The 26,991-nt window shown below is 37.7% G+C and overlaps 1 protein-coding gene across 1 annotated transcript; it reads right to left on the reverse strand.

The window, feature by feature from the left end:
• Window positions 1-19,037: 19,037 nt before the first annotated feature.
• LOC150083423 (uncharacterized) lies at window positions 19,038-26,743 on the reverse strand. Its single transcript, XM_090377267.1, has 6 exons — window positions 26,574-26,743; window positions 24,409-24,464; window positions 22,911-23,012; window positions 21,973-22,008; window positions 19,490-19,522; window positions 19,038-19,165 (listed from the first exon to the last, which is right to left on the reverse strand). The coding sequence occupies exons 1-6, from the start codon at window positions 26,716-26,718 to the stop codon at window positions 19,112-19,114; spliced, it is 426 nt and encodes a 141-aa protein (XP_090233393.1). The 5' UTR covers window positions 26,719-26,743; the 3' UTR covers window positions 19,038-19,111.
• Between the last annotated feature and the right edge of the window lie 248 nt (window positions 26,744-26,991).

The raw sequence follows: 26,991 nt of genomic DNA on the forward strand, positions 1-26,991 counted from the left end.
TGGTCTATTCTTGTTCAGATATTTCTATTTGTGCTCCCCTCTGTTTATTTTCTCCGCTGTCAGTGAAAATATACCGCTCTGTGGGGGTGGGACTGTTTATGGGGGGGTGTGTGGTATTATTGTTTTTCTTGGTTGCCCTAATTTTCTTTATATTTTAATTATTATAATTTATCCCCTTTTTTATATGTATATCCCCGTAGTCGAATCCTCCCACTTAGCATCTGACTTGTTTGTTCTCAGAAGATTACCTGACTCGTAGGGGACCTTAATTATTTTAAGTATTTCTCCACAGGATTGGCTGAGTTTCGAAATGACAGACTCCAACACATGAATGTAAAATAAAACAATGTTTATTAACATATCATACAGAAATTAGCAATAGTATTTGGTCAAACTATATTTGGCTGGTAACTTGTTAATTCATTAACCTTTATATGTGTAAATATCTTGTTCAAACTCAATTGTTTCATCATCAGATATTCTATTCTAATACACATTATTATTCATTATGTCATGGTGTCTCTTCATGTTCTTTACAGGGACTTCAATAGGTCGTGTCATACACTTTACATAGATTCTTCCCACTCTTCTTATGAACAGTCTGTATAATAAACCAACAACTACCAGCCAATGAACTGGCTCACAAAAACCTTCAGAGTTCGTGTCTCAGTTTGGAAGAAAAATTGCATTTATTCAATTAGACACCCTTTCTGCAATCAGGTCAACAGGAAATATTAATCAATTCAATTTAACATTACCCTTCTGAACAGTTAATCCTCTATATCTTTATAATATCACTTATTAATTAGCCCCTACTTAAATCAGAAATACTCCCCACAAATCAACTCATAATAAATTGAAATTTCAACCTTCAATTTCATACATATTATAAAAACCTTTCCCAACATTAAACAATTCTCAGTTAACTATCATACCCTCTCCTTCCAGCAAGCATTTATATGAGGAGCTTCACTTCAAATTATAGGCTGCGTCCGTCTTAAATACATTACCCCTTTATTCATATATTCATTACTTAAATATACACATTTTTCTCCTAAAGTCCTCTCCTTAATAAATTAAGTACACCTATTTCGGTAAACTCTCTAGCACTTACGTGTTTGGCCTGGAACTTCCCTCTCTGCTCGGCTTCCTTTCATATCGGTCATTCAGGTACTGGAATGCGGGGGCGCTCTTTTGGGGATCTCGGTGATTACGGTGTTTCCCTACCGGATACTGTACGGCTGGAATCAATCAGTGTCGCATACTCTTTATCGGTCAGCATTTCTTCTTCCGTGGATAGAGGGGTTTTCGAGTAGGTCAATGGTTCGACCACTCATTCGACTGGCTTCGCCTATATAATTCTCAGGGTGTGATTCTTCCTTCTTCCTCACTACGGCTTCCATGTTTACAGGTGAACATTCCTACTGGCTGTCGGGATATGCAGAATTTCTATCACTGCTTCCATCTACCTCAGGTCTGCAGCTATCACCCAAATTAGACTACTGCTCTGCTTTGTATCGTTCTCCAACTCCTTCAAATCATTCTCCAGACTGCTCCGTGAACTTCTTCCGACTCCTCCGAAAACTTTTCCAGAAATGCCACGAAAACCTTTTCAGAATCTCCCTCTCAAAATTCCCTCTATTGTCTTCCTGGCCAATAGGAGATCTGCACATCCCTTTTCCTGTGTTCTCGTTTGTCTCCTCTCCTCTTCCGTGGGCGGGTCTTCTTTACTCTTTGTGCCCCAACTTCCGTGAACCTCGAACATACGAGAACAATCTAGAAAGAGAGGCGGAAGTTCCGGTCAGCTGAGAAGCGTCACAGTTCCTCCCGTGACCTCACGCGCGCACACCTGGTGACGTCGCCCACCTCTAATAGCGTTTCACCGTGAAATCTTTAAGAGGACCAGCTTAAGCACTCTTGGCCCTTTCTATGGTGCATCTGCCTCTGTCTTAATGGGGGATTTGTCATGGTATATTACTTTCACTCACTCATCAAAGAACTTCTATACAAACAAGCTACTACTAAACAGAGAGTGACTGGAAGGTATTTTTGAATTCCAGTGTTTCTTAATCCATGTTGTTTGTACCAGAAAACCACTATTCGTACTACAGTTAAATTTCTCATAATATTTAACAATTTTTATTAATTACTGTAAGGACGGGTCCTTACATAGCATTCCTCTTCCCCTAAAAAAATTTATATTCCATACATAAATTTTTTTCTTTCTGTCCTCAGACGGATATGCCTTTATCCCAGATCCACTTAATCGACAGCCAATCTCCTCTAATTGCCTTTCTATATTTTCTAATTACACTTATATACCAGACATTACTTAAACTTATATTAAGCTTCATTAACTACTCCCATCCCATATTTTCGTCGAATACTGCTCCTAGATACATTTGCTGCATCCTGTTTATTTCCTTTATACACGGCTACTTATGGTACATTATCCTCTGACACCAAACTCACCTTGGTGAAGTCTCCTATAGTCCGTCCTTGGGGTATTTCGCAACTGGTACCTTTCCTTGCCGACTTGTTGGGGACACCTTTGCTCCTCCCCCCTTCGTCCAGTGGTTATTTCTCTTGACCGTGTTTGCACACATCTCCTCCCTCTTCCTTCCAAAACGCAATCATTTATTATTGGTTTCACTTGGAAGTGATACCTTTTTAACCTATCTTCGTGTTCAACCCGTTCGTTTCGGGGGTTATTTACCTGTCTCAACTTATAAGTTACGGGGGAAAGTTTCGCTATCACCCTGAATGGCCCCTTAGCTTGTTTAAGCCATTTTTTTTCTTTTTGTCCCTCATTTTTAATTAAAACCCAGTCTCCTTCATTAATCTGCTTATGTATCCGTCCCTTATTGGCCATATCCCTCCTCCTAGCACTATTTCGTAGGCTGGCTTCCTTGGCCATCTCTCTAGCAGTCTCGAATCGATCGATTAGCTCTCTCTTGAAATCCTGAATGTCATTATATTTCGGCCGGGTGCTGTCATCCGACAAATCCCACGGGAACCTAGGATCGAACCCGAGTAGTAGAAAGGATGGCTTCTCCAAGACACTGCGGTGGATGGCTGTCCTAACAGCGAATAATGCATAGGGAATTTGCTCATCCCAGTTGTCTCCCACTCTATTACTAAGATGAGACAGTGCTTTCTTTAATGTTCTATTTAGTCTCTCACACATCCCGTTGCATTGTGCCCTATAAGGTGCCGTGAATATTCGCTTTATCTTTAGTAACTCGCATACCTGCAACATTAATTCTGACTGGAAATTCGGCCCGCGGTCAGTTAATATTGTGTCACTGCACCCGTATCTACACACCACGTGTTCTAAGTATGCTTTGGCGATAGTTGAAGCTGCCTGATCCTTCAAGGGAATGGCTTCCGGATACCTGGTGAGCATGTCAATCACCGTAAGAAGGTACCGATTTCCATTCCTAGTGATGGGCAATGGTCCCACAATATCCATAGAGATCGCCTCAAAAGCTTGATTAGGACTCAGGTGTGCTTGAAGGGGGGCTCTACCTGTGAAGGTGTTCCGCACCTGACATTCGTGACAACAACGGCAAAACTCCCTTACATCCCGATCCAAACACTTCCAATAGTACCGGGTTTCAATCCTCTCCTTTGTTTTTCGGTAGCCCATATGCCCAGCCATAGGATGAGAATGGTACCGTCTTAATATCCACTCTATCATTTTCCTGGGGGCTACGAGCCTTCCCCCCTTTCCTTTCTCCCTTGACCCAGTCGTTTCATAACGGAGGATGCCTTCGCTATCCAACTTCAAACGATTGTTTTCCCCCTCCCTTTCCTTGCTGCTACCACCACTCTCTAGTTCCAGGTTTTGTATGAAGGCCTTTAGGTCGGGATCTTCCCTTTGTGCCTTGCGTACGCGAACCCTTTCCCAATCGTCCTCTCCACAGATCTCGGCGTCTCCCTCGTGAGTTACCCCTAATACGTGTACCTGTTGCGTGCCCCCTAGTGCCCTCCCCTGATGGTCATATTCGGCTCTACTCAAAAAATCCGCCACCACATTTTGTGACCCCGGTATGTACTGCACCTCCAGGTCGTACTCCTGCAGTGCTATGCTCCACCGGACCAGCCTGTCATTCTTGTCCCTTATGTCCCGCAGAATTCTTAGAGGTTGGTGATCAGACAGAACGATTACCTTACGTCCATATAGGAGAAATCTAAATTTCTTCACCGCAAACACGATTGCTAGTGCCTCCTTCTCACAGGTGGCATAGTTCTTCTCATGTCTATTCAGCGGCCGACTACAGTAGCCTATAGGCTGCCTGCCCCCATCCGTTTCTTGCTCCAACACCCCTGCTATAGTCTCCCTAGAGGCATCACAAACCAAAAAAAAAAATGGTTCTGAGGGGTTTGGGTGTGCCAGCAGAGGTCGCTGTGTTAGGGCCCCCTTTAAGGTTCTGAAGGCCTGAGCTGCCTGCTCATCCCATACGAACCTCTGCCCCTTTTTGGTTAAAGCGGTTAGCGGCCTCATTATCTCAGCACCGTTTCTTATGTGTCGCCTGTAATAATTTGCCATACCGAGCACTCTCCTCACATCCTTCACAGTGCGAGGGGGCTTCAAATTCTGAATTGCTTCTATATTTTTTTGGTTTGGCTTTATACCTTCTGTGGAGATGGTGTGCCCCAAATATTCTATCTCAGGGATCAAAAACTTGCACTTTGATGTTTTCAGGGATAGGTTGGCCTCAGTCAGTCTCTGGAAAACATCCCGTAACAGCTCTCTGTGCTCCTCCAACGTGGGGGAATAAACCAGAACGTCGTCTATGAAGCACATTACCCCTCTGTCTAGCAGGTCTGCAAAAATAGTGCTCATAACGCAGTGAAAAGAGGCCGCAGAATTTCGGGCTCCCTGTGGCATTCTGGCCATCTGATATTTTCCAAAAGGGGTTTGAAAAGCAAAGTATTTCTTGTGCTCAGGGTGGAGAGGTATCTGGTAGTAACCTGAGTTTGGATCCAGTTTAGAGAAATACGTAGCTCCCTTTAGACTGCTCAGAACCTCTGACACATTTGGCATGGGGAAATCGATAGGTTTTGTGACTTGATTAATTTTCCTGAGGTCCAGCACTATTCTAATTCCCCCTTCAGCTTTTTTCACGACTAGCAGTGGACTATTCCACTTGGATTGCGACCTTTCTATAATTCCGGCCCTTTCCATCAGCGAGATCTCTTCCCTTAGTTTTGGGATTTGGGCTTGGGGAATACGGTACTGCGGAGTGAAAATGGGGTTGTCCTGGGTTACATGGACCTCGTGCTCGGTTAAATTCGTAGAGCCCAGCTCGGACACCCTTTCGGTAAACAAATGCCCATATCCGTTTATCAGATTCCTTACTTCCGCAGGCCAATTTGGTCCTTCCGGCACCCTATTTTCTTGAGTCACGCATGTCTCAATCTCTCCAGTGGTTCTCGTGATACCTGAGACTGGTGAACTGACCCCTTGCTCGAACAATAACTTATTTTTCTTCAGGTCTATAACGCATCCAGCCTCCCTTAATAGGTCTATCCCCACTATCACATCGTATCCAGCGCCCATTATCCCCGGAGCTACTAGAAACTGGTATCTCACTACTTCGCTTCCCTTTCCTAATGCTGCATCCTCTGTTACTAAATACTTTGTCGGCCAATCGCCCCGGCCTATACCCTTCAATGTATATTCCTCGCAGGCCTGTACATTGTTTTCTCCCCGGATGTCCCTGTACTTTAAATAGAAATTCCAGGTCATTAGTGACCGGGTAGCCCCGCTGTCGATGAGCATCCGGCTATCCACCCCGCCGATGCTGCCGTCTACGTAAAATAAGGTATCGTTGCTTGCATTGCTTCTTACCGACTCTATGTGTATGCCCTTTCTTGGATAATGCTTCCCTATATGCCCACTTGGTCCCCCGGTGACGGACTTTTTTGTATTAAGGCTGGCCTATCTCCTCTGTAGCCCTGCAAATAGCTGCCCTTCTTATCCGTAGTGTGTCTTTCCCCCATCCGTTGGTCCGAGTGTATGGGCCTACTCACGTGGTGATTTCTATTTTGGTGGCAATATTCTCCCCTTTCCCAGTTATCTTTGGTACCCCGTTTCACTTTGCAGTTGCGGGTCCAATGGTCTGAGTTCTGGCACTTATAACACCATTTACGACCGCCATCCTTGTCTCCCCCCTCGTTTGTTCGTGAAACTATACCCAATCTTTGTTTCACTTCCGTTTGTTGCTGAATTTCTGTAGCATCATTGCTTAAGGAGAGCCTTTCCATCATCCACTCCATCTTTCTTTCGATGCTATTTAAATGTTTAGCTAACCCTTCGATTTCGCTTCCCCACTCCCTCGACTCCTTTCCTGTTTCAGGCTGCTTTCTGTCTGTTATCGCGTTTATCTCCTTTGCCACCGTATTTCTACTAAAGTTTTCAAGTCTTTCCTCCTCTAATGAGAGGTTGTATGCGTCTGTTAATGTTTCTGGTTTTTTTCTTAGTACTTCCTTTTTAAAATTGTGCCTGAGCCCTGTGATGAATTGCCCTGTTAGTATCTTTTCGAACGCCTGTTTCTCCGATTCTGATGTTTCTGTATTTATTTTTAAATTTAGAAGTCGCTGGTGGAATTCGCTTACTGTTTCGCGAGTGGTCTGCGTGTATCCTCCCAATTTTCCTATGCTGGTTAACAAGTCATTCTTTTTCCCAAATAATTTTCTTAATGTCTCAGTGAATCTGTGGAGTGTTACTATTTCTTCTGCCACTGTAGCCTGCCTGTATTTTTCTAATGCCTGTCCTTCTAATTTAAATTCCCCTATAGTTATGACATCCATATCGCTTAACTCTTCCTTATCCTTAATTAGCTTTAATTTATTAATAAATTTTTCCACTCTTTCACCTGATTCCCCCTTAAATGGTTTCAAATACTTGCTGTATTTGATTTGTCCTGACCCCTTTGCTACCCCGCTTACCATTCTCACCTCTGGTTTTTCTTGGCCTTCATGTTCGTCACTGTGGCCCCCAAAATTTTCGCAGTCCTCGCCGCGTTTCCTACCCTTTCTTGGCATTTTTATTTTATATCTATTAATCTCTAGCTATCAACTTTAACTAATCAATATGTCTGCCGAATAATCTTTCTACTATTCCTTAACTATATTAGATAATCCAATTCAATTTACCATTAACATTTACCTGCTTGATCAATAATCAATTAGTAAAATTTCAACACCCAATAATTATAAAACTTATTAATTTTTACCTATCTATCCTTGAGGTTTCCCTGTCCGGTCTCACTAATTAATTCAATTGTACATAAATAATAATTTCCAGTTCAACGCTAAATCAATACTTGTCTGTAAAATCCACCGTTATTTACCTGTTCCATCTAAAATTCATTCAACAATAATCAACTCAGTAATACATATAATTCTAACTTACGCTTTCTGGCTCGCCAGCTGAATTTTTTCTATCAGTTTCAGCAACTGGATTGCATGTATATATACATGTATATATATTTTCCTGTCGTTCTGAACTCAGCCTTCCGTTGTGCAGAATTATCCTGGCTTACGCTCGCCAATTGTGGGGGTGGGACTGTTTATGGGGGGGGGGTGGTATTATTGTTTTTCTTGGTTGCCCTAATTTTCTTTATATTTTAATTATTATAATTTATCCCCTTTTTATATGTATATCCCCGTAGTCGAATCCTCCCACTTAGCATCTGACTTGTTTGTTCTCAGAAGATTACCTGACTCGTAGGGGACCTTAATTATTTTAAGTATTTCTCCACAGGATTGGCTGAGTTTCGGAATGACAGACTCCAACACATGAATGTAAAATAAAACAATGTTTATTAACATATCATACAGAAATTAGCAATAGTATTTGGTCAAACTATATTTGGCTGGTAACTTGTTAATTCATTAACCTTTATATGTGTAAATATCTTGTTCAAACTCAATTGTTTCATCATCTGATATCCTATTCTAATACACATTATTATTCATTATGTCATGGTGTCTCTTCATGTTCTTTACAGGGACTTCAATAGGTCGTGTCATACACTTTACATAGATTCTTCCCACTCTTCTTATGAACAGTCTGTATAATAAACCAACAACTACCAGCCAATGAACTGGCTCACAAAAACCTTCAGAGTTCGTGTCTCAGTTTGTAAGAAAAATTGCATTTATTCAATTAGACACCCTTTCTGCAATCAGGTCAACAGGAAATATTAATCAATTCAATTTAACATTACTCTTCTGAACAGTTAATCCTCTATATCTTTATAATATCACTTATTAATTAGCCCCTACTTAAATCAGAAATACTCCCCACAAATCAACTCATAATAAATTGAAATTTCAACCTTCAATTTCATACATATTATAAAAACCTTTCCCAACATTAAACAATTCTCAGTTAACTATCATACCCTCTCCTTCCAGCAAGCATTTATATGAGGAGCTTCACTTCAAATTATAGGCTGCGTCCGTCTTAAATACATTACCCCTTTATTCATATATTCATTACTTAAATATACACATTTTTCTCCTAAAGTCCTCTCCTTAATAAATTAAGTACACCTATTTCGGTAAACTCTCTAGCACTTACGTGTTTGGCCTGGAACTTCCCTCTCTGCTCGGCTTCCTTTCATATCGGTCATTCAGGTACTGGAATGCGGGGGCGCTCTTTTGGGGATCTCGGTGATTACGGTGTTTCCCTACCGGATACTGTACGGCTGGAATCAATCAGTGTCGCATACTCTTTATCGGTCAGCATTTCTTCTTCCGTGGATAGAGGGGTTTTCGAGTAGGTCAATGGTTCGACCACTCATTCGACTGGCTTCGCCTATATAATTCTCAGGGTGTGATTCTTCCTTCTTCCTCACTACGGCTTCCATGTTTACAGGTGAACATTCCTACTGGCTGTCGGGATATGCAGAATTTCTATCACTGCTTCCATCTACCTCAGGTCTGCAGCTATCACCCAAATTAGACTACTGCTCTGCTTTGTATCGTTCTCCAACTCCTTCAAATCATTCTCCAGACCGCTCCGTGAACTTCTTCCGACTCCTCCGAAAACTTTTCCAGAAATGCCACGAAAACCTTTTCAGAATCTCCCTCTCAAAATTCCCTCTATTGTCTTCCTGGCCAATAGGAGATCTGCACATCCCTTTTCCTGTGTTCTCATTTGTCTCCTCTCCTCTTCCGTGGGCGGGTCTTCTTTACTCTTTGTGCCCCAACTTCCGTGAACCTCGAACATACGAGAACAATCTAGAAAGAGAGGCGGAAGTTCCGGTCAGCTGAGAAGCGTCACAGCTCCTCCCGTGACCTCACGCGCGCACACCTGGTGACGTCGCCCACCTCTAATAGCGTTTCACCGTGAAATCTTTAAGAGGGCCAGCTTAAACACTCTTGGCCCTTTCTATGGTGCATCTGCCTCTGTCTTAATGGGGGATTTGTCATGGTATATTACTTTCACTCACTCATCAAAGAACTTCTATACAAACAAGCTACTACTAAACAGAGAGTGACTGGAAGGTATTTTTGAATTCCAGTGTTTCTTAATCCATGTTGTTTGTACCAGAAAACCACTATTCGTACTACAGTTAAATTTCTCATAATATTTAACAATTTTTATTAATTACTGTAAGGACGGGTCCTTACAGCTCCCATTCCTTTTACTGATTCTCTTCAGGGGCTTGTACACCTCCAACCGCACTTCCTTAATGATGTCTAGTTGCCAAGTTTAGAGGTCTGCACCTTCGAAACCATTCTTTTTATATGTATCGATGCACCCTTCTTCTACTGTAGTTACCTTCTTTTGTACTCTTTATAGTACTCTTTTTTGAAAATTCTTTTTTTTTTTCGAGTCGGCTCCAGATTTCAACAATTAAATGCGTATCCCCATCGTCTTATAAAAATAAGATAATGACACCTTTTTTCCTGATTTCGAAGGTTTTATATGGTAGACAAGGACCCATTTGGCTTCTAAGCTTCCTGTTTACACTGCAAGATAATTTCCTGTTGAACTGAATTGTAACTCCTAAGCCCTTGTCATTCTGAACCATATTTAACTTCGCTTCCAATAGCTTGTCAGTAATTGGATTTCTATTTTTAAGGCGCAAACATTTATATTACAGAAATCACATTTCCGGTTACCCTTTTTAAAACTATTCATGTAGCGGAAATAAGTCATTTTGAAGTAATATGGCCCAGTTATCGGCGTTATCCATCCATTTTATGTTTAAATCGTCATCAAACTTTGCAAACGTTTCCTGTCCTCCCTCATCACTCTCAATAAAGATTACAAGAAATAGAACTGTCTCCAGTAGTGATCTCCGTGGGACTTAACATTGGTGGAGTGGTCTATCCTGATGAATATATATTTCTGACAGCTCTATTTCTATATTTTAGCCAGCCTCGATCTAACGAAGGATGTTTTCATTAATTGTACTTTGTTTCTGTTTATATAGTAGCTTTTCAAGGGGAATCGTATCAAAAGCTTTAATGAAACGAAGGTAAATAATGGTAAAGTTGTTTCTTGCATCCTACTGTTTTATGACTTCGTCATAATAATTAACTGGATTGTTTGGGCAAGACGTCCTCTTCATGAACCCATTATGATCAATTAAGGATTCCGTTCGTCTCCAAATGGATCATAGTGATTTTAAGTTCTGTGGTGGGTAAAATCACAGAGTCTCCAGTTAGGATACAATGCAGGGACTATGGGGGAATTGCCTATCACAGAAATAAAACTGTCTAGTCTATAGTTGTTCATAATGTCTCTCTCACCTACGTTCTGGTTTAGTGTCACTTTAGCGCATTTCCAATCCAGGGAAAGAGAGTCTGATCGGAGTCCAATGGTGAACTGATCCCATTAACGTCCTCAGTGGGATCATATACTGTCACATGAAAGCCATTTTTAATATAATAGGATCTATAGCATTCATCCTGAAGCTTTACCTTTGTTTACAGTCAATGCTTTTCAATATGCCTTTTCCCGAGATTGGCATACCACTTTGTTCACAGCACTGTCACTCCTTCTCACTGATTCCTTGATTAGAATGAACTGTCAACTGTAAAGATCGCTATGGAAATCGATTTTAGTACTTGATGTTTTCTTAAATATTAGATTTAATGCTTGTATAATTAACAACTCGAAATTCTTTAACCATTATGTGCTAATGCTCGTTTATACCCAGTTGCACTTATGACAGGGATCTTCAAGAAATCGGGTAATTCAGCAGAGGAATTGTTTATACAATTTGTATGTGAAAAGGATACATATGATCACTGACAGGAATGTGTTCAGAACCATAATTTGTAGGCAGTTAAACATCACATTGGACTGCATAAATAGATTGTATAACGTTTAAAATATTTTGTATGTGGATTAACCATAAAGATCTGAGAAGAATGTATATTTTAATGTGGATTCAGAGCGAGAATGACTATTATTGAAATGATTGACGTGCCATATATTTTTCATATCTCACGCCAGGTTGTTTTAAGATTTGTGATAGGTATAATCATAGCCAAAGTACTAGCATCTATCCAACTCAACTTGTTGTAGTAGTATTTAGTTAAAAAAACAATCGTCAATTTTGATAGTCCAATTTCCGTGCTCACTATATAGATCAGGCCAGTAATAAGCTGGTAAAATGTCCCTCTTAAAGATTCGTTTCATCCAAGAAGAAAACCTTATTTAAGAGAAGTTATCTCCTTACTGTTTGCGGTAAGTGATAATGGGGTTAAATGGAAAAAGAATCCGAGTATTAAAAACTATTTACTATGAGATCCCATAGAGGAATGTACACGTTTCGCCAGTTATCATGATAGAGGTTTTGCGTAATGTTAAAAACATGCCACGGAACCAAGACTTCGTAAAATGAACTTTCTCATTGTCTTCCGTTGGTAATTGAATGATAGCAAGTGCTAAAAATAGACGCCATTCCAATTCTCCTTACACTTTTTATATTGCGCTAAGCGCATTAGAATGGGCCATTCGATCGTTGTCATATTATTCTCCGAATACCAAGTTAATAGATACAAACCCATGTATTCTGTTGTAGAGTTGTCTAATTGTAGGAATCCGCTGTGCCACCCTCAAGAGATTCTGAAAAAGCAAAATTGCTGCCACTGTGCGAGGGTTTATAATTTCCAGAAAGACCTTGAAAAGTTATGAAGAAGAATACTGCATACGCTGGTTCTACAACGATTCATTGATATTAAATTTATGTATACTTTATTTCAATTGTTAGAAGAGCCTATTTTAAATCTCTTCTAATATTTGACACCAAACATTTTCCAGATTTTAAATTCTGAATTTCTTATGCCTTTTATGCTATTTTATGACTTTCATAACGTAGTGTAAAATACACCGAAAAAATAATAAATAACAGAATTAAAATTATCTCTGATTCAATATTAATAGAAGAACAGGCAGGATTCAGAAAAGGAAGATCATGTACAGGTAATATAGACAAAAAAAGTTATAGACGATAAAATAATCGAAAAAGTAAAACATTTTAAATATCTAGGATGTGATATAACATATGATGTCGAAGAAGATATGAACCAGAAATTGGAGAAATTTCAAAATATATGTGGAACAATAAAAAGAACTCTGGCTAAGAAAACAAGGAAAGAAACACAATTGAAATTTTACGAAGAAATGGCAATACCAACACTTCCTTACGGTTCTGAAACAAAGAGACATTAATAGAATACAAGCTGCAGAAATGAAATTTTTAAGATTTGTTAAAGGATGTACAAAATCAGATAAAATACCAAACGTAAATATCAGAAAAAGGAATTAAAAATTTACTCAATTATAGAATATAGACAAAGATGGAAAGAACATGTAGAAAGAATGGAAGATAATAGATTCCCTAAATTAGCTTATACATATAGAGAGCAAAAGGAAAAAGAGACAGAGGAAGACCAAAGAAAAGATGGATTAAGCGGATGACGTATCTTCCTTTATGGATTAGGCGAACCGCCTAATCCATGAAGGAAAAAAGATAACATAATAATAATAATAATAATAATACAAAACAATTTATTAAAAAAATGTTAAAACTGCATAAACTTGTTAAGAAAATCAATTTTCTTGATAACAAGTTGTAATTCATCACATAAAACAGTTTTCAATACAAATTTATTATTTAACATACAACACATAGTACATTCCACCCTGCAACAGAGATAGCAAGGTGTATGCATAGCAATTCTAATCTACTGAATCATTAAGTATCAAAGGTTTTCTTAATAAAATTTTTAATTTGAAAATAGGATAACTTCTCCTAAGTCTGAAATCGACACTAGCAACAAATTGTTTATTATATTCATTGCATACAATGAATATAATAATTGTTTATTATATTCATTGTATGCCTGTCTCCAAATCTATTTTGTACCCTAAGGTGAGGCAAAAGAATTGATTTTGTGTTCCTTAAATTATGTGAGAAATTCCTTTGCTCCTTTAACTCCTCAAAACTAATGTTCAGATTGTTCCAAATTAATTTTTAAAAAGGCGCCTCCGTAGCCAGGTGGGAAGGAGCAGCAGTGCGTAGCACACGCTTCTTGATTAGACCGGGGTTCGAGCCGGTCACCACCAAATACGGAGGATGCGGAAAGGTCAGGGAATGACCACCGCATATCCCCGGAGCAATATGGCCTTAGTTGCTATTGCTCCTAAAAACCAAATAACAACAATAAGCCTCATAATCCTATTAAATGAGTTGTTCATTACCCTTCTTTTCAGTTATATTTGTTTGTGCATATACATTTACTAAATAATTGAGTTGGGAGTCCACTAATGCATGATATAACTTTGGTTCTAAGATGAACTAATGAGGCACGCGATAGAGAAGAAAAATGCATGGGATGCATATAAATTATCAAGCAACTCAGAAGCCTATGGCAGATATAAGCTAGTCTGTAATCAGGTCACAAAGGAGGTTAGGCAGGCGAAGGCAGATTACGAGAAACCTTTGGCATAATATGCTAAGAAAAACAGTAAGGATTTCTTTACTTATATAAACTCTAGAAGGAAGGGGATGAATCTGATTGGTCCACTTGACATCGATGGTTCGACTGTTGATGATTCTGCTCAGATAGCAAACAAACTGAATGAGTATTTTGCATCTACATTCAAACATGAGAAATTATTAAGGTTTGAAAATGGAAGAAGGTTATCAAATTGTTGCAGAGTGCTTAATGATTTTGTAATAACTGAGAGCAAAGTGGAGGAGAAATTGTTGAAGTTAAACATAAGAAATACACCTGAGGTGGATGGGATCTATCCAGTTATATTAAAGGAGGCGGCAAAGGAAGTAAGCAAACCCTTTGCCATAATTATTAGAGCATCCTTGGACTCAGGGGAGGTTCCCACGGACTGGAGATGTGCAAATGTATCCCCAATTCACAAAGGGGGATCGAAGGGTGACACGAGTAATTACAGACCAGTTAGTTTAACTTCTGTTCCGGGTAAAATAATGGAGTCACTGGTTAAAGATTCATTGCACGATGATCTAGACAAGACTGCAGCAATAATTCAGACATAGCATGGGTTTATTAAGGGAAAGTCTTGTCTGATAAATTTTTTTGGTTATTATGGTGTGGTTACAAAGGAACTGGATGCAAAAAAATAATTTTGATATCATATATTTGGATTTCAGGAAAGCTTTTGACACTGTTGCGCATGGAAGACTCTTGTACAAATTGGAGCAGAATGGTATTAAGGGTAAGTTGCTGCAATGGATAAAAGGATAGCCAAAGACATCCTTGAGTAATAATAATATAGTGACTAGACATAACAACCGCCTCAAGCACACGGTAACAGTACCGGTGCTGGGACGGAAAAGACACACATATGGAGAAAAAATAATAAAAAAAGCAACAATAGTAATCTGATATATACAAAACCTCGATGGTTAAGCTTCAGTTTATACAGAGGAATTGATCGAGTATTAAAGTTTTTCAAAATATTGAAAGCATTTGCAGAAAAACCCGCCGAACGATTTTGAAAATCTTTTGGAATTCGCATTCCGTGAAGACTCCGTCAAAGTTGTGTAAAATGTATTGGCATATCCAATAAGAAAATACAAAATAATTGAATGTTCTGAAAATGGCATAAGGGTTGAGTTGTTCATAAGATAATCATGCTGAAATTATGCATTGATGTAAATTTTTCTGCCTTTGTAAGACCAAGCAACTGTTTTCCAATCCTCGATATTCCAGTGCTAGTGTTGCTGTGCCCACAGGAGGCATCCTCTCTTGTTTTTCATCTATAACAAAGGTACGCGATGTGGCCTTCGGCTGTTTTAGCCCATTCGCTACAAAGTACGACTAGTAGTCCGTTGCGATATTTTGTTCTGCGCACTAAGGTTGTATTCTGACGTGATGTGCGACATTGTGGCCCGTCTTGTTTGTATGCACAATTCTAGCCATCCTCCTCTCATCCACAAGCGATTTTCTTCCATAGGAGAGCCATTGAGAGGATATTTTCTGTTCGTTCCACCATTCTCGATACACCCTTGAAACTGTGGTGCATGAAAAGTTCAGGAGAACTGCTGTTTCAGAGATGCTTTGTCCAGCACATCTTACACCTACCAGCATGCCACGTCCGAAGTCCTTTAGATCACTCCTTTCCCCCATTCTACAGTTTGTACGCTTAACTGATACTAGAAAGGTTGTTCTGCTGCATTTATATCCACAACTGTGGTCATGTGATTTGTAAGGTTGTGGGACAAACCATTTGTGTGCACAGCAGGGGTGTACCTAATAAAATGGCAGAACAGTATAAGTCCACAGCACGTGTTGCACCCGTTTCGCTTGAACGATTGCCATGCTTTTGATTATTAAACTGTTCACTGTACTTTTAGTGGTATGATGAATTTAGATTTGTTAACTGAAAGTTGTGAAAACTATGTACTTTGAAGTGAGGAAAACTCCTTCAGAGAAGTTAAATTTACCTTTCTGCAACACTGCTCGATACAATTAACAGATCATGCATAAAACGTGGTGTAACTCGTGCAGCTTGCGATGAAATCAGGACACAGCGAGAAACTTCGGACAGCTATAATGGACATTATATAAGAATTGAAAGAATGGTCACATTACAGATATCAACAACACAAGATGCCGCATGACATCAGTACCACGTATGATCCCTCCAACGGCTAAACACACTTGACAGCTGTGAACGTTGCTTCATATAAGGGTGACTAAAAGATTTCGTGGAAAATCATCTTATCCTTCCACCAGCGCAGACCTTAGCGCAACAAGTGACCGAGGAGTTGGCTGTCAGAGTGCATTGCGACGCCCATGGACGTTTCACACATATTCGATCGCATTTACGTCTGGCGATCGTGCTGGCCACGATAGTCGTTAGATATCTTCAGTTTAAAGATATTCCTCCACCACTTGAGCTCTATGTACAGTGGCGTTCGTGCATGAAAAGAAAATTTGGGCCAGTCGCACCCCTAAAAAACAAACATAGGAATTCGACGATCTGTTCTTGGTATCTGAAGAGAGGTGCAGCCGTTGATTATTATTCTGCCCTACCAAGAACACCACCTCCATCTTAAGTGTCCCTTTCTCTGATGTTGGAGAGAAATTACTGTATTTCGCCTTGTCTCCAGAAGAAACAACGTCTAGAATATGTTTGTAGGCTTAAACAGGACTCATCGGAGTTCAGATCTGTATCTAATTTTGTGGCAAGCTGCACGAGTTACACAACAATTTCTACCATTAATTAAGGTTAACTTACCAGTTGACCTTAAATAATTGTTTGATCAAATTCCATTTGGTGTTTGGCAAGTAAGTGGTTTTTGATAAATTTAGGAGTATTTGTCATATTATTAGAAAGGAAGGCTGTGTACATTTGTCATGGCTGTTACTTGATAAGTTGTTTCTTTGCAGTATTGTAAAGCGAACTTCAGCCATCTCACCTGGTGTCCTTTTTCCTTTAAGCTGTCACAATGGATATTAGGTCTCTTGACTGACCTTCAGACATTCGTTGTGAGGCTCGTCTCCACTGCCATTCAATTTAATTTAGAAAATTTAAGATAGAGAAAGTTATCAAATTGAAAATAAAATACGAGTTTAGTAAAATTAAGCCAAACTTGTACTAAACTGTGTGGTAATCGAATTCCTTTGTGCTTCCATAAACCATGGTAATGTTGTGGCTTCTTGATAAGTTATTATGTACCTTGGTTTACGATTATTTATTTATATATTTCTTCTATCTTTTCTATGCTATCATTGTAATTTATTTGATCCTATATTACTGCATTAATTTTTACTTTACTCGCTACTCATTTAAATAAGCAGTTATTATTTAAAAATTATTATTTAAAAATAATACAAAAATGTTTATTTAACCTAATTTTCTCTAAAAGTGTATTTTATTATACCCTCTCGTTTTTCCAGTACAATTTCGTAGGAAACCTTCCTAGGTCCACCCTAACCCACGGCTATTTATATATATAAACTGTTGTTATGTTTTTATTTGGTTTTTAGGAGCATTAGCAACTAAGGCCATATTGCTCCGGGGATATGCGGTGGTCATTCCCTGACCTTTCCGCATCCTCCGTATTTGGTGGTCACGGGTTCGAACCCCGGTCTAATCAAGAAGCGTGTGCTACGCACTGCCGCTCCTGCCCACCTGGCTACGCAGGCGCCTATATATAAACTGTGGGGTACTTCAGTGGATAGAATTACAGAGCAAAGCGGTCTGGCATGGTCCTGTTGAAATAAATATGGGTGTGTACCAAAGCACTCCCTCATCACAGGTAGTATCCTATTGTGCAAATATTCAGGTATTCTTCTGCGTTCATGATTCTCACCACAACCACTTAAGTGTTTGAGCCATACCACGAGATCTAACGTCACACTTTAATCATATCACCACCGAATTTCATTGTTGACACGAATCATTCCAGCAGAAATCTTCAAGTCATCATTTGTGATGTTTGGCTTATGGGCTACCGCTCTTACACTAAAAGCAATGTGTGTTTAACTGTTGAGACACTAACCGCCATTTAAACTTTATTCCATCGTTGAATTACAAAGTTTGTTGGAACATCTGGAGTAATCTCTTTCTCACATGAAATGAACAACCGTGATTTTCCTGTACTTTTTTGGATGGTTGTGGTGATATCCTCAAATATAGATTTCATGATATATATCTTTAGAAGTGTATTCATGGGCCGATATGATTTGTATCTTGTGCCCTGTTGAAAAAACCTGTAATAAATCATTGGGGAACCCCACTGCCACCTCCTCAGATAGGCTATCAACAGCACCGAATGAAGAGTTCTTTAGAAATTTCTCCAGTTTTCGACGGTAAACAAACTCAGACCTTTTCAAACGAGTGTCAAACGAAGATGTATCGTGTCAACTAGACTGCCACGTAGGACAGGTTCAATGGACACAAGGGGGATCCAGATATTTGTTTCCAGGGTAGTGTATAATCCACTTAATCTAGGTCTGATAATGAAGATATAGTCTTACTGGTAAAAACTTACTCTTTAAGGAAACATACCTAGATTTTTTAAGTAGTTGAAATTATCGCTTTACAGTTAAAAAGGAGAAAACAAGAAGAGAATGAGAAACAGAAAAATAGCTTTATATAGCGAATAACTATTCAAGAAGTAATTATAGAGTATAAAGATGAAAACAGTGGCAAAGTTCAGAATAATCAGAATGTAAATGTTGGAAGAACTATTTCATAACTAAAAAGAAATCTGATTGAATCGATTATCAAACTGCTTGAAATGATTACATAAAAGCTGTACGTCGTCGATGTTAATGGCTGTTCAATCTGAGAAATCTTAACCTTCTTCTAAAATATTTTTTAAAAATTTATATATTCTTACTTCAATATTTTGATTCTCAAATAAACATGTATGAATGAAACCAAAAGTAATTTTGAATTAAAAGAATTTGACTTTATATTTCAAAAACGATTTCAACTCTTCTTTTACTTTTTTATTATTTATATTCTGAAGAAAACAACATTTATAATATCAGTTGAAATGGTGACTGGATAAGTATGTGGATAAGAAACTGGGGATTACTTCTTAGCATTAGTTTCGTTTTCTTCGGAATTTTGAATTCAAATGTTGCTGCGCACTCCCATCACCTCTTCAACGAATTCATATATGCACTCCTTAAAATGAAATTAAAACTATCACCATATATTGCTTCTGAGCATACACATTCATCATATTTTAAACATGAAATAAAATTATGTATATCGTATTTTAGATATAAATATAATTTTATATTTTAAATTTAAGAGTTTGTGTTAGTTCGTTTATAATTATTATAGAATTAAAAGTGAAACATTATACGAGGTTTTTCTTTTTTTAATTAAATCAATTTCTTAAATTTCATTCAATAAATTTAACAGAAATAAAATTTTCGCGAAACTAAATATGGAATTCAATGTCTACTTCAGTATAAGATTTATGTAAGAAGAAAAAATACTTACCACAGCTTCCTTGAAATCTTCACTGTCTTGCGGCTGAAAGTGGTACAGAAATAGCTCAGAATTAGTTTCTTCTCTGGGCATGCTTAAAAACTGTCAACTTGAATTCGAAGAATTTGATTTGAGGGGACGGGAGGGAAGGTTAAACGGTTTTAAAGGAGGGGATTAAATGTCTATGATTAACTGAATAAATCGAAACGAATTACCAGTTTGTATTCCGAAATATAATCAAAATTAGAGAAATTTAGGAAGTACTCAAACTAGATTTTTTTTTTTCAAATCTTTAGAATATTAAAATCTGTTTAATGACTTCAAACCTGGATACGTTTGAAGGTCATCTTTAGACAGAAACGAAAGAATCAACTTTGAATAAAAAGCGGGTTTTTTGAAAATCAATTTGTTAAATGACTGCGATTCATATTTAGAAATGTATTTTTATATAAGAATCCCTTGTTTTCGTTCACATGTAATTCGTTTCAATTTAGATTAAATTAATTTAAGATAATTATTGACAACACTAACAAAAATTGATAATGACAAAACGTATGCAGGAAAGCAGAAGGGCTACGGTCAGTCAAATAATAATCCAGTCCAGCTGTGGTAACCGAAGAGGCATTTCCCAATGCACGACTCGTCTTAACTTCTTCTTCAAGCAGGAAAATGCATCATATCACAATGCCAGAATTGTACAGAACTGGATCCAGGAACACGAGAGTGACTTTTGAAGACTGGACTGTTGTGGGTTTTTTTTTAAGACAAACGATGTGTTCTGACTACTTGATATATAATTAACCCATTGTGGACCATTCCGAATTGGACGGTTTTGGATTGATCTAAATGGGGTTATATTTTTATTTTCAAATAGGTGCTAGATTTTAACCCTTGAGTGGGTGTACTCTTCCTTGTCTTTGGGCAAGACAAGGGGGATGGTTCTGTTGGAAGAAAGCATTCGTGTCGTAGACACTAAACTAGCCCGCGCCAAGTACCAGAGATGGTTAAAGGTTGCTGCAACTGTCTGGGCCAAGTGGCCAGTCACTTAATGTAAACAATCCAACCCACACTAAACATGATACATGAATTCTATTACACTGATTAACCTTTATCACTTCGAAACATAACGAGCAGTAGGTTTTGATTAGGAGTACTTTGGACCAGAGATCGTCCACCATCCAAACTACAATAACGGTGGGAAGCAATTGAAGGCACGTGCATCTCGTTAATATATATAATTGCATCCAAAGCATGAGGAATGCAGGATTTTCTGTAGGCAAAATTGAGATCTCCTTGCTATTTGGTAGGTGTACCTAATGTAGTGGCTCCTCAATGTATTGTATGCTATTTTGGGTCATACGTTTCAAGTAGATGGAACCCAGAGATGGCATTGAACTTAATTGCAGTAGGTATTGGGAAGAAGCTATTACTTAGAAAGTGGTAGGTTAGAAAAAAGATTATTTAGAAAAAAGAAGGGCTTACGAAAATATGGCACTTATGTAATCTCTTTTCAGCATTTAAGTATTCTGTATTTAAGTGGACCTTAGAGGTCTAAACCATGTCATTACATATAATCAAAGGCCTATATACCTGTGTACAAACAATTGTTTCAAAATGTCTTACGTTTTAGGAGAAAACTAAAAAAAAATTATTGTCCGCATTTCTGCTCTTTACAATTTATTTTAGGTAGCTATCGACATTATATGGGTTTCATTTATATAGTCAGAGAAAGCTAACCGACTTATCAGAAGAGTTCCTATTCCAATGCGGGCATTTTAACTTTTTATTTCAAGTGACTTATAAATGCGTGCAATCGGGTCGAGCACGCATGTACTCTTGTTTATTGTGCATGTGTTCCTCGCACCTTAGTCTGTAAATATTTACACCCTTCTGGCACAGAGCCGTCCCAGGGTGACCCAAGGTTTTTTGGGAAATAAACTGATTTAATAAATTATTTTGAATACAGTAGTAATAAATATTGTTATGAACGGTGTTAGGACGTGTTGATGAGCGTTCCTGGAATGTCCCAGACTTGTATACGGACTCCGCAAGTGGACTTTCTAAACACCCCGACTTCAAGCGATGATATCTTCGAGCATCGACATTAATTGGCGAAACATTTGAAAGGTTTTCATTTTCTTCTACAGACAGAAAAATTCGGTTCCTCCATAGCATCCTTAGTTACAACGTACCTTGAAGAAACTTAATTTATTCCAAGGTGTCACAATACCATCTGAAGTACGCATTCCTGCAAAAGTAAAGTAACTGAGCTGTCGAATATAAGGCAGGACAATGCCAGATTAAACGCGAACCAGTGTATCATCATCTTGTGGGTTTCATTTATATAGTCAGAGAAGGCTAACCGACGTATCAGAAGAGTTCGTATTCCAATGCGGGCATTTTAACTTTTTATTTCAAGTGACTTATAAATTGAAAATTTAAAGAAAACTATTTCTATTAAAAGCTGGAAGAAAATTTCTTCAGAAAATACTTACCACATCTGCAGTTTTTTCTTGTATGCATTCACCCACCTATAAATATAAAGAAAGTAAGAGTCTGTTAATTACAAGTTGAAAATCACAACATAAAATATCTGTGATTATAAAATCGCTGAGTGCTTTACGTAATTCCCCAAAGAACGAAAAAATGAAGATTAAGGAAACGGTGTATAAATTGGCTTTAACCAGCAAAGAAATAGGTTGGATAGACCGGAACAGGAGCATAAAAAAAAATCAGTTACTGAATCTAGTGATATCTCTGGAGGTTAATTTTTCCTGTAATCAATGACTGGCTAGCTAAAATAAAACATACTATAATCTAGTCTGAATCTCTACAACTAAAATTTGAATTTAAGGGCGTAGTTCTGGTTATAACAGTGAAAATTCCACCTTCATTCTTTTTCCTGAATCAACGAAGATTCCAAACCTACGTAGACCCTTATAAACTCCAATAAGATCTCCTCTGAGGTGAACAGTTGCGAGAAGCTCTGTAGTCCACATAATCTGAAACTTGAAAATATTGAGAGAGAGAGAATATGTCAATGACTTATTGCATCAAGTCTAGCTGTGTCACTTTTGGACGGTTAAACTTTCTAATCTTAAGTAATAGAAGAATCCTGTATCTGCCCTAAATTGGTAGTACAATAAAAATTACTAATTGAATTTCTTAAAATTTAAATTGAGGTTCAGGGTCCCCCAATTTCTCGATTTCTCTCTGTAATGGATATCCATTACAGAGAGAGAAATCGAGAAATATGGCAATATTTAAGGCAGCAACACCGGAAACGAATTTTCGTTATTTGTAATTTGTATAAAAGTTGTCTTGTATTTGCAAAGTGACATTAATATATTTTTAGAACATAAATTCATTAACATAGATAGGGATCTTTTACTGATGTAATGGCGTACTAAATATGTTTCAATAAAGTACATACCTCTCTTGCTGTGTCTGTACAAATATGATTGACATAAGTCAACTCTGGGTGGTCACTGTGAGGGTAGTATTCCGAGAAACATTGAGAAAGGGCTTCCTTGAACTATAGAAAGAAATTTCATTAGATATCCATTTAAGTTAGTCCACATATGGCATAATTTCATTTTAAAATTCTGACAAGCTGACCAAAATAATTCGGATGGACAAGTGATTCTAAGGCTATGGAAGAAGAAATATTATAGAACTGCAGAGATGTGAATCCATAAGTAGCCATAGAGATTGGTCAATGGTCGGTCATCTGCAGATAATGAACATCACTTGATGTATATGAAAAGTTCAGGTTTATGCACATTGATCATTTTTTTTCATTACCTATTCATCAATTTTCTTTTTGTATAAGTAGAAAATTTCGGCAATAAATTTGAGACTAAGTAAGAAAGTAGCGAATAATGAAGTATCATGGAAAACACGAATAGAAAAGGTATAACATCACAGAGCAACTATGCGAATAACTGCTTTTAATTTTAAGAAATAATGTTCAGTTCTTTTTGCATTTTGTACGTGATGAGTACATATTCATGCTTTGAGAGCTGATCTGTTAAAAATCTGTCATCTAAAGAGTGCTGGGCACTCAGGATGAGGGGTTCGTAGTCACGAATGGTCGTTAGTGTAGTATCTCAAATAGAGAGTTTTGTGGTAACTGAAAAAAAGTTTTTAGTACCCTGGCTTGGCCTAAAACTGAGGAACTAACGAAAACGTGTATTTCAGTCTTTCCAGTTGTGAATGACAAGGGTGGGAGAAGCGACTTTAACGTCTTCCTGGAGAAGCGATTAAAGTCTTGGGGAGTAGCGACTCCAACTTCTTCCTGGAGTACCGATTAGTCTTGGGAAGAAGCAACTGGCAGAAAAGGGCCGTGCAAGACTCTGCGCAGGCGTTTTCCCACCGCCGCCGCCCCAACGTTGGCTCTCTGAGCCCACGTTGCCGGGACAACTCCAGCTTTGAAATTTGTTAAAAAATACTTCTCTTCGCATAATTTATAAATGACCTTTATACAATTATTAACTAAATACTTAGCAACCTTTTTGTCACCAAAAGGAGAGTTACTTAGTAAAAGAAGCGCGCTATCGAAGTGCAATAAAATGAATGTGTTTTTTTAATTTTAACTCAAATAGTAAATGTGGGACAACACAGTGAATTTTTTTTTTTGAAGGCTGACGTAAAGGTTATAATAATTGTATTTACAGTACACTAAAACTCAGGTGATATTTGGTGTACTGAAAATTACTAAAAATCACCTGAGTTGTAGTGTACCGTGTGTTGCTGATGCTAACAGAAATTTCTATTAACTTTTTAAAGGAAAGGAGAGATCTAAAGAGTAAATTTTACTTTACACCATCAAATAACATATTAGGGAACAATAACTAAATGTACATTTTTAATTGACTAGTTTATTAATTTCGTTTAATTTTTAAGAGTGCAGTACAAAGGTGTATTCTTACCTCGCCAGTGGGTAACTTAACACATTCTGCAATTCTATTTCGGCTTTCTTCGTCCCCTGAAATCAGAGTAACAGGTTTTAATTTATAACTCACTCCATTGAAAAGAACTCTTCGTGTAATCACTTAAGAGAATTTATCTCTTCTTTGTGATTGTTATGATCAAATTAATCGTATGTTTTATGTCATGATATTCGTAGTCACGATATTCGTTAAAGAGGAAGGAGACTATATTCAAAATAAGTTTGCATTCTGTATTGAGTTAGCATGTTATTCCATCGTTGTTGTCTGCGCGTGTAGCACACTGGAATCTTCACCGTCTTTCTCACACCGGATGGAAAATTCTATGGTTCGAAAGCCGCTATTTTCCCTTCTTGGCTGAGTTGATCGGTCTGAGGCGTAGATAATAAGGTTCCCCCAAATGGAAACTCGGTTTCTTGTCCAGCAAAATAGGTAAATCGATAGAGAACACACGCAATTCATGCACATAATACACTTGAGTAGTTGATTTAAAATTCCTGGTAGTCCTAGTGATATTTACTAATATTATTGTTCTGTAGGAGTACTGATTTGTAGGCTGTGAGAGGCATCCTAGCAGTTTGGATGAAAAGCCACATTGAAACTGTTCTAAAGTGATTTCCGGAAGTATTTGTTATTTTGGTGAGTAATGATGATGTTTTCTAAATACAATGTAAATTTGTATATAATAGCAAATATTTAAGGAGTTCAATGTATGTTGTGGTCAACCCTTTCACGCTTCAATTTAGGCGTTTATTGCTGAAGAATCGTTAGGTGGGATTTAGTGACATTTAAATGTATAGGTAAAACAAGGGCTATAGTGGCCCTGCAGAAACTCAAAAAATATTAATGTTGAAGCAAGCAGAACCTATCCCACAGTCCAAAGACAATGGATTTATATTCTTTGCTGTTCTGAAACTAATGTGAAAGATGTGATGTGTTCTGTGAAGTAGAATTGAGCTCATGATAAAATTTTCGGATTCTGCGAAAAGAAAACCGAAGAAAGTTTCATTTATATCCTTGTTAGATTGAGAAGTTTTGTTTTAAAAGCATTTTTCCACCAAAATTTAATCAATTTATTTTTAATTAAAAACCAAATGTTCACATTACGCTTCAAGACCAGAATTTTTTAAAATAAGCTTTATCCTATTTAAATAAGCAAAAATTAAAAAGTGGGGCTATTTCAGGCTATTTCTTCGTTTTTTATTTTTTTTCACTTATTTATGTGGTTCATGTTTGTAGTTTGTTTATTTGGAGCATTAGCAACTAAGGCCATATTGCATGTGGTTCCTAATTTATTTTGCTATAGTGTGTTTAAAAACAGCCATTGTTACTTAACTATAAATAAAACCTAATTCGTTCGCATGAGTCAAAAAAGAGAGCATAGGGCAATGTTTATAATGTTCTGTTAAAAAAATTACAATTGTAATTGCAAATTAACAAAATTAAAAGATTAAATTACAAATGTAAGATATTTGTAATTGTAAATGTCTTACACGTATTAGATGACTATTAGAATACAGATTTGATAACTCTCTTCTGTAAAATGAGAATCAGGGGCTTCATTGGACTGTCGGTTTTTCTAAATTACGCTCCTATATATTTTCTTGGTCACTTTGCTTATTCCAAACGAATTAGTGGCTTAGGACGCAATGTCCGAGGTTGCTGATGAACACAAACACCCCAAAACAGCCCTCTCTCTAAAAACAACTCTCCCTATTCTGAAATAGTAATTTAACTAAGAATTTTAGTAGTCCATAAACTTTAAAACTCACGTTCGAAGAGAATTCTTGACTTCAAAGATATATTTAATGGAATTTTAACAACCGAATAATATCTTTTAGTAGATGGCCGAAATACTACTAGGATACATTTTTCACGCTGTGAAGGTAGAATCAACAATTTGTTTTGAATGAGGGAGCCCGTTTCTACCATTAACAAAAGTGAAGTTGTTACGGGCACGAATCTCTAATGAAAACTGTAGCAGTCACAGAGAATATTCCAACTTTGGAGTACAAAAAACCTTTAAGTCGGTGTTTATGTAAACGGTTTATTTACAAAAATTTACAACCTTTTTTTTAAAATAGGAATAAGATATTGAATACTCTGCAATGCATACTGAAATGAGAAACCTATCACGAATTACTTACTGCACACAGCAGACGTAAAATCATTTCTCTTGGGAGGCTCAGATGTGTCTGATGGAGGTTCAGGAGGTACTTCCTGTCCTGTTGGAAATGCGAATCCCGAACATAACGCTGCACCCGCAAGGAATAAGGCAAGCTGAAAACTCATCTTTCGTTCTTGCAAATTTCGAAAGTAAAATACGAACGGAATAGGCTAAGGGCTTGTGAATATCTTTTTATACCAGCCGTTTTCCTGGATTACTTCCCACTGGCCTTGAATTACTTCCTTTCCTTTCTCATTACTGCAGGAAATTAAAAAGAAAATCGGTAGAATGACTAGGCGTATCAAAGAAACATTTGGTCATTTATGAAAGCATCTAAAAAAATGCAGTTTAACGCAAATGTTTGATATATCGATTTTCCAGTACATACTTTGCAAGTA

The sequence above is a fragment of the Mastigoproctus giganteus genome, chromosome 7, assembly GCF_048544385.1.
Source record: "Mastigoproctus giganteus isolate SK-2022 chromosome 7, ASM4854438v1, whole genome shotgun sequence".
NCBI lineage: Eukaryota > Metazoa > Arthropoda > Arachnida > Uropygi > Thelyphonidae > Mastigoproctus > Mastigoproctus giganteus.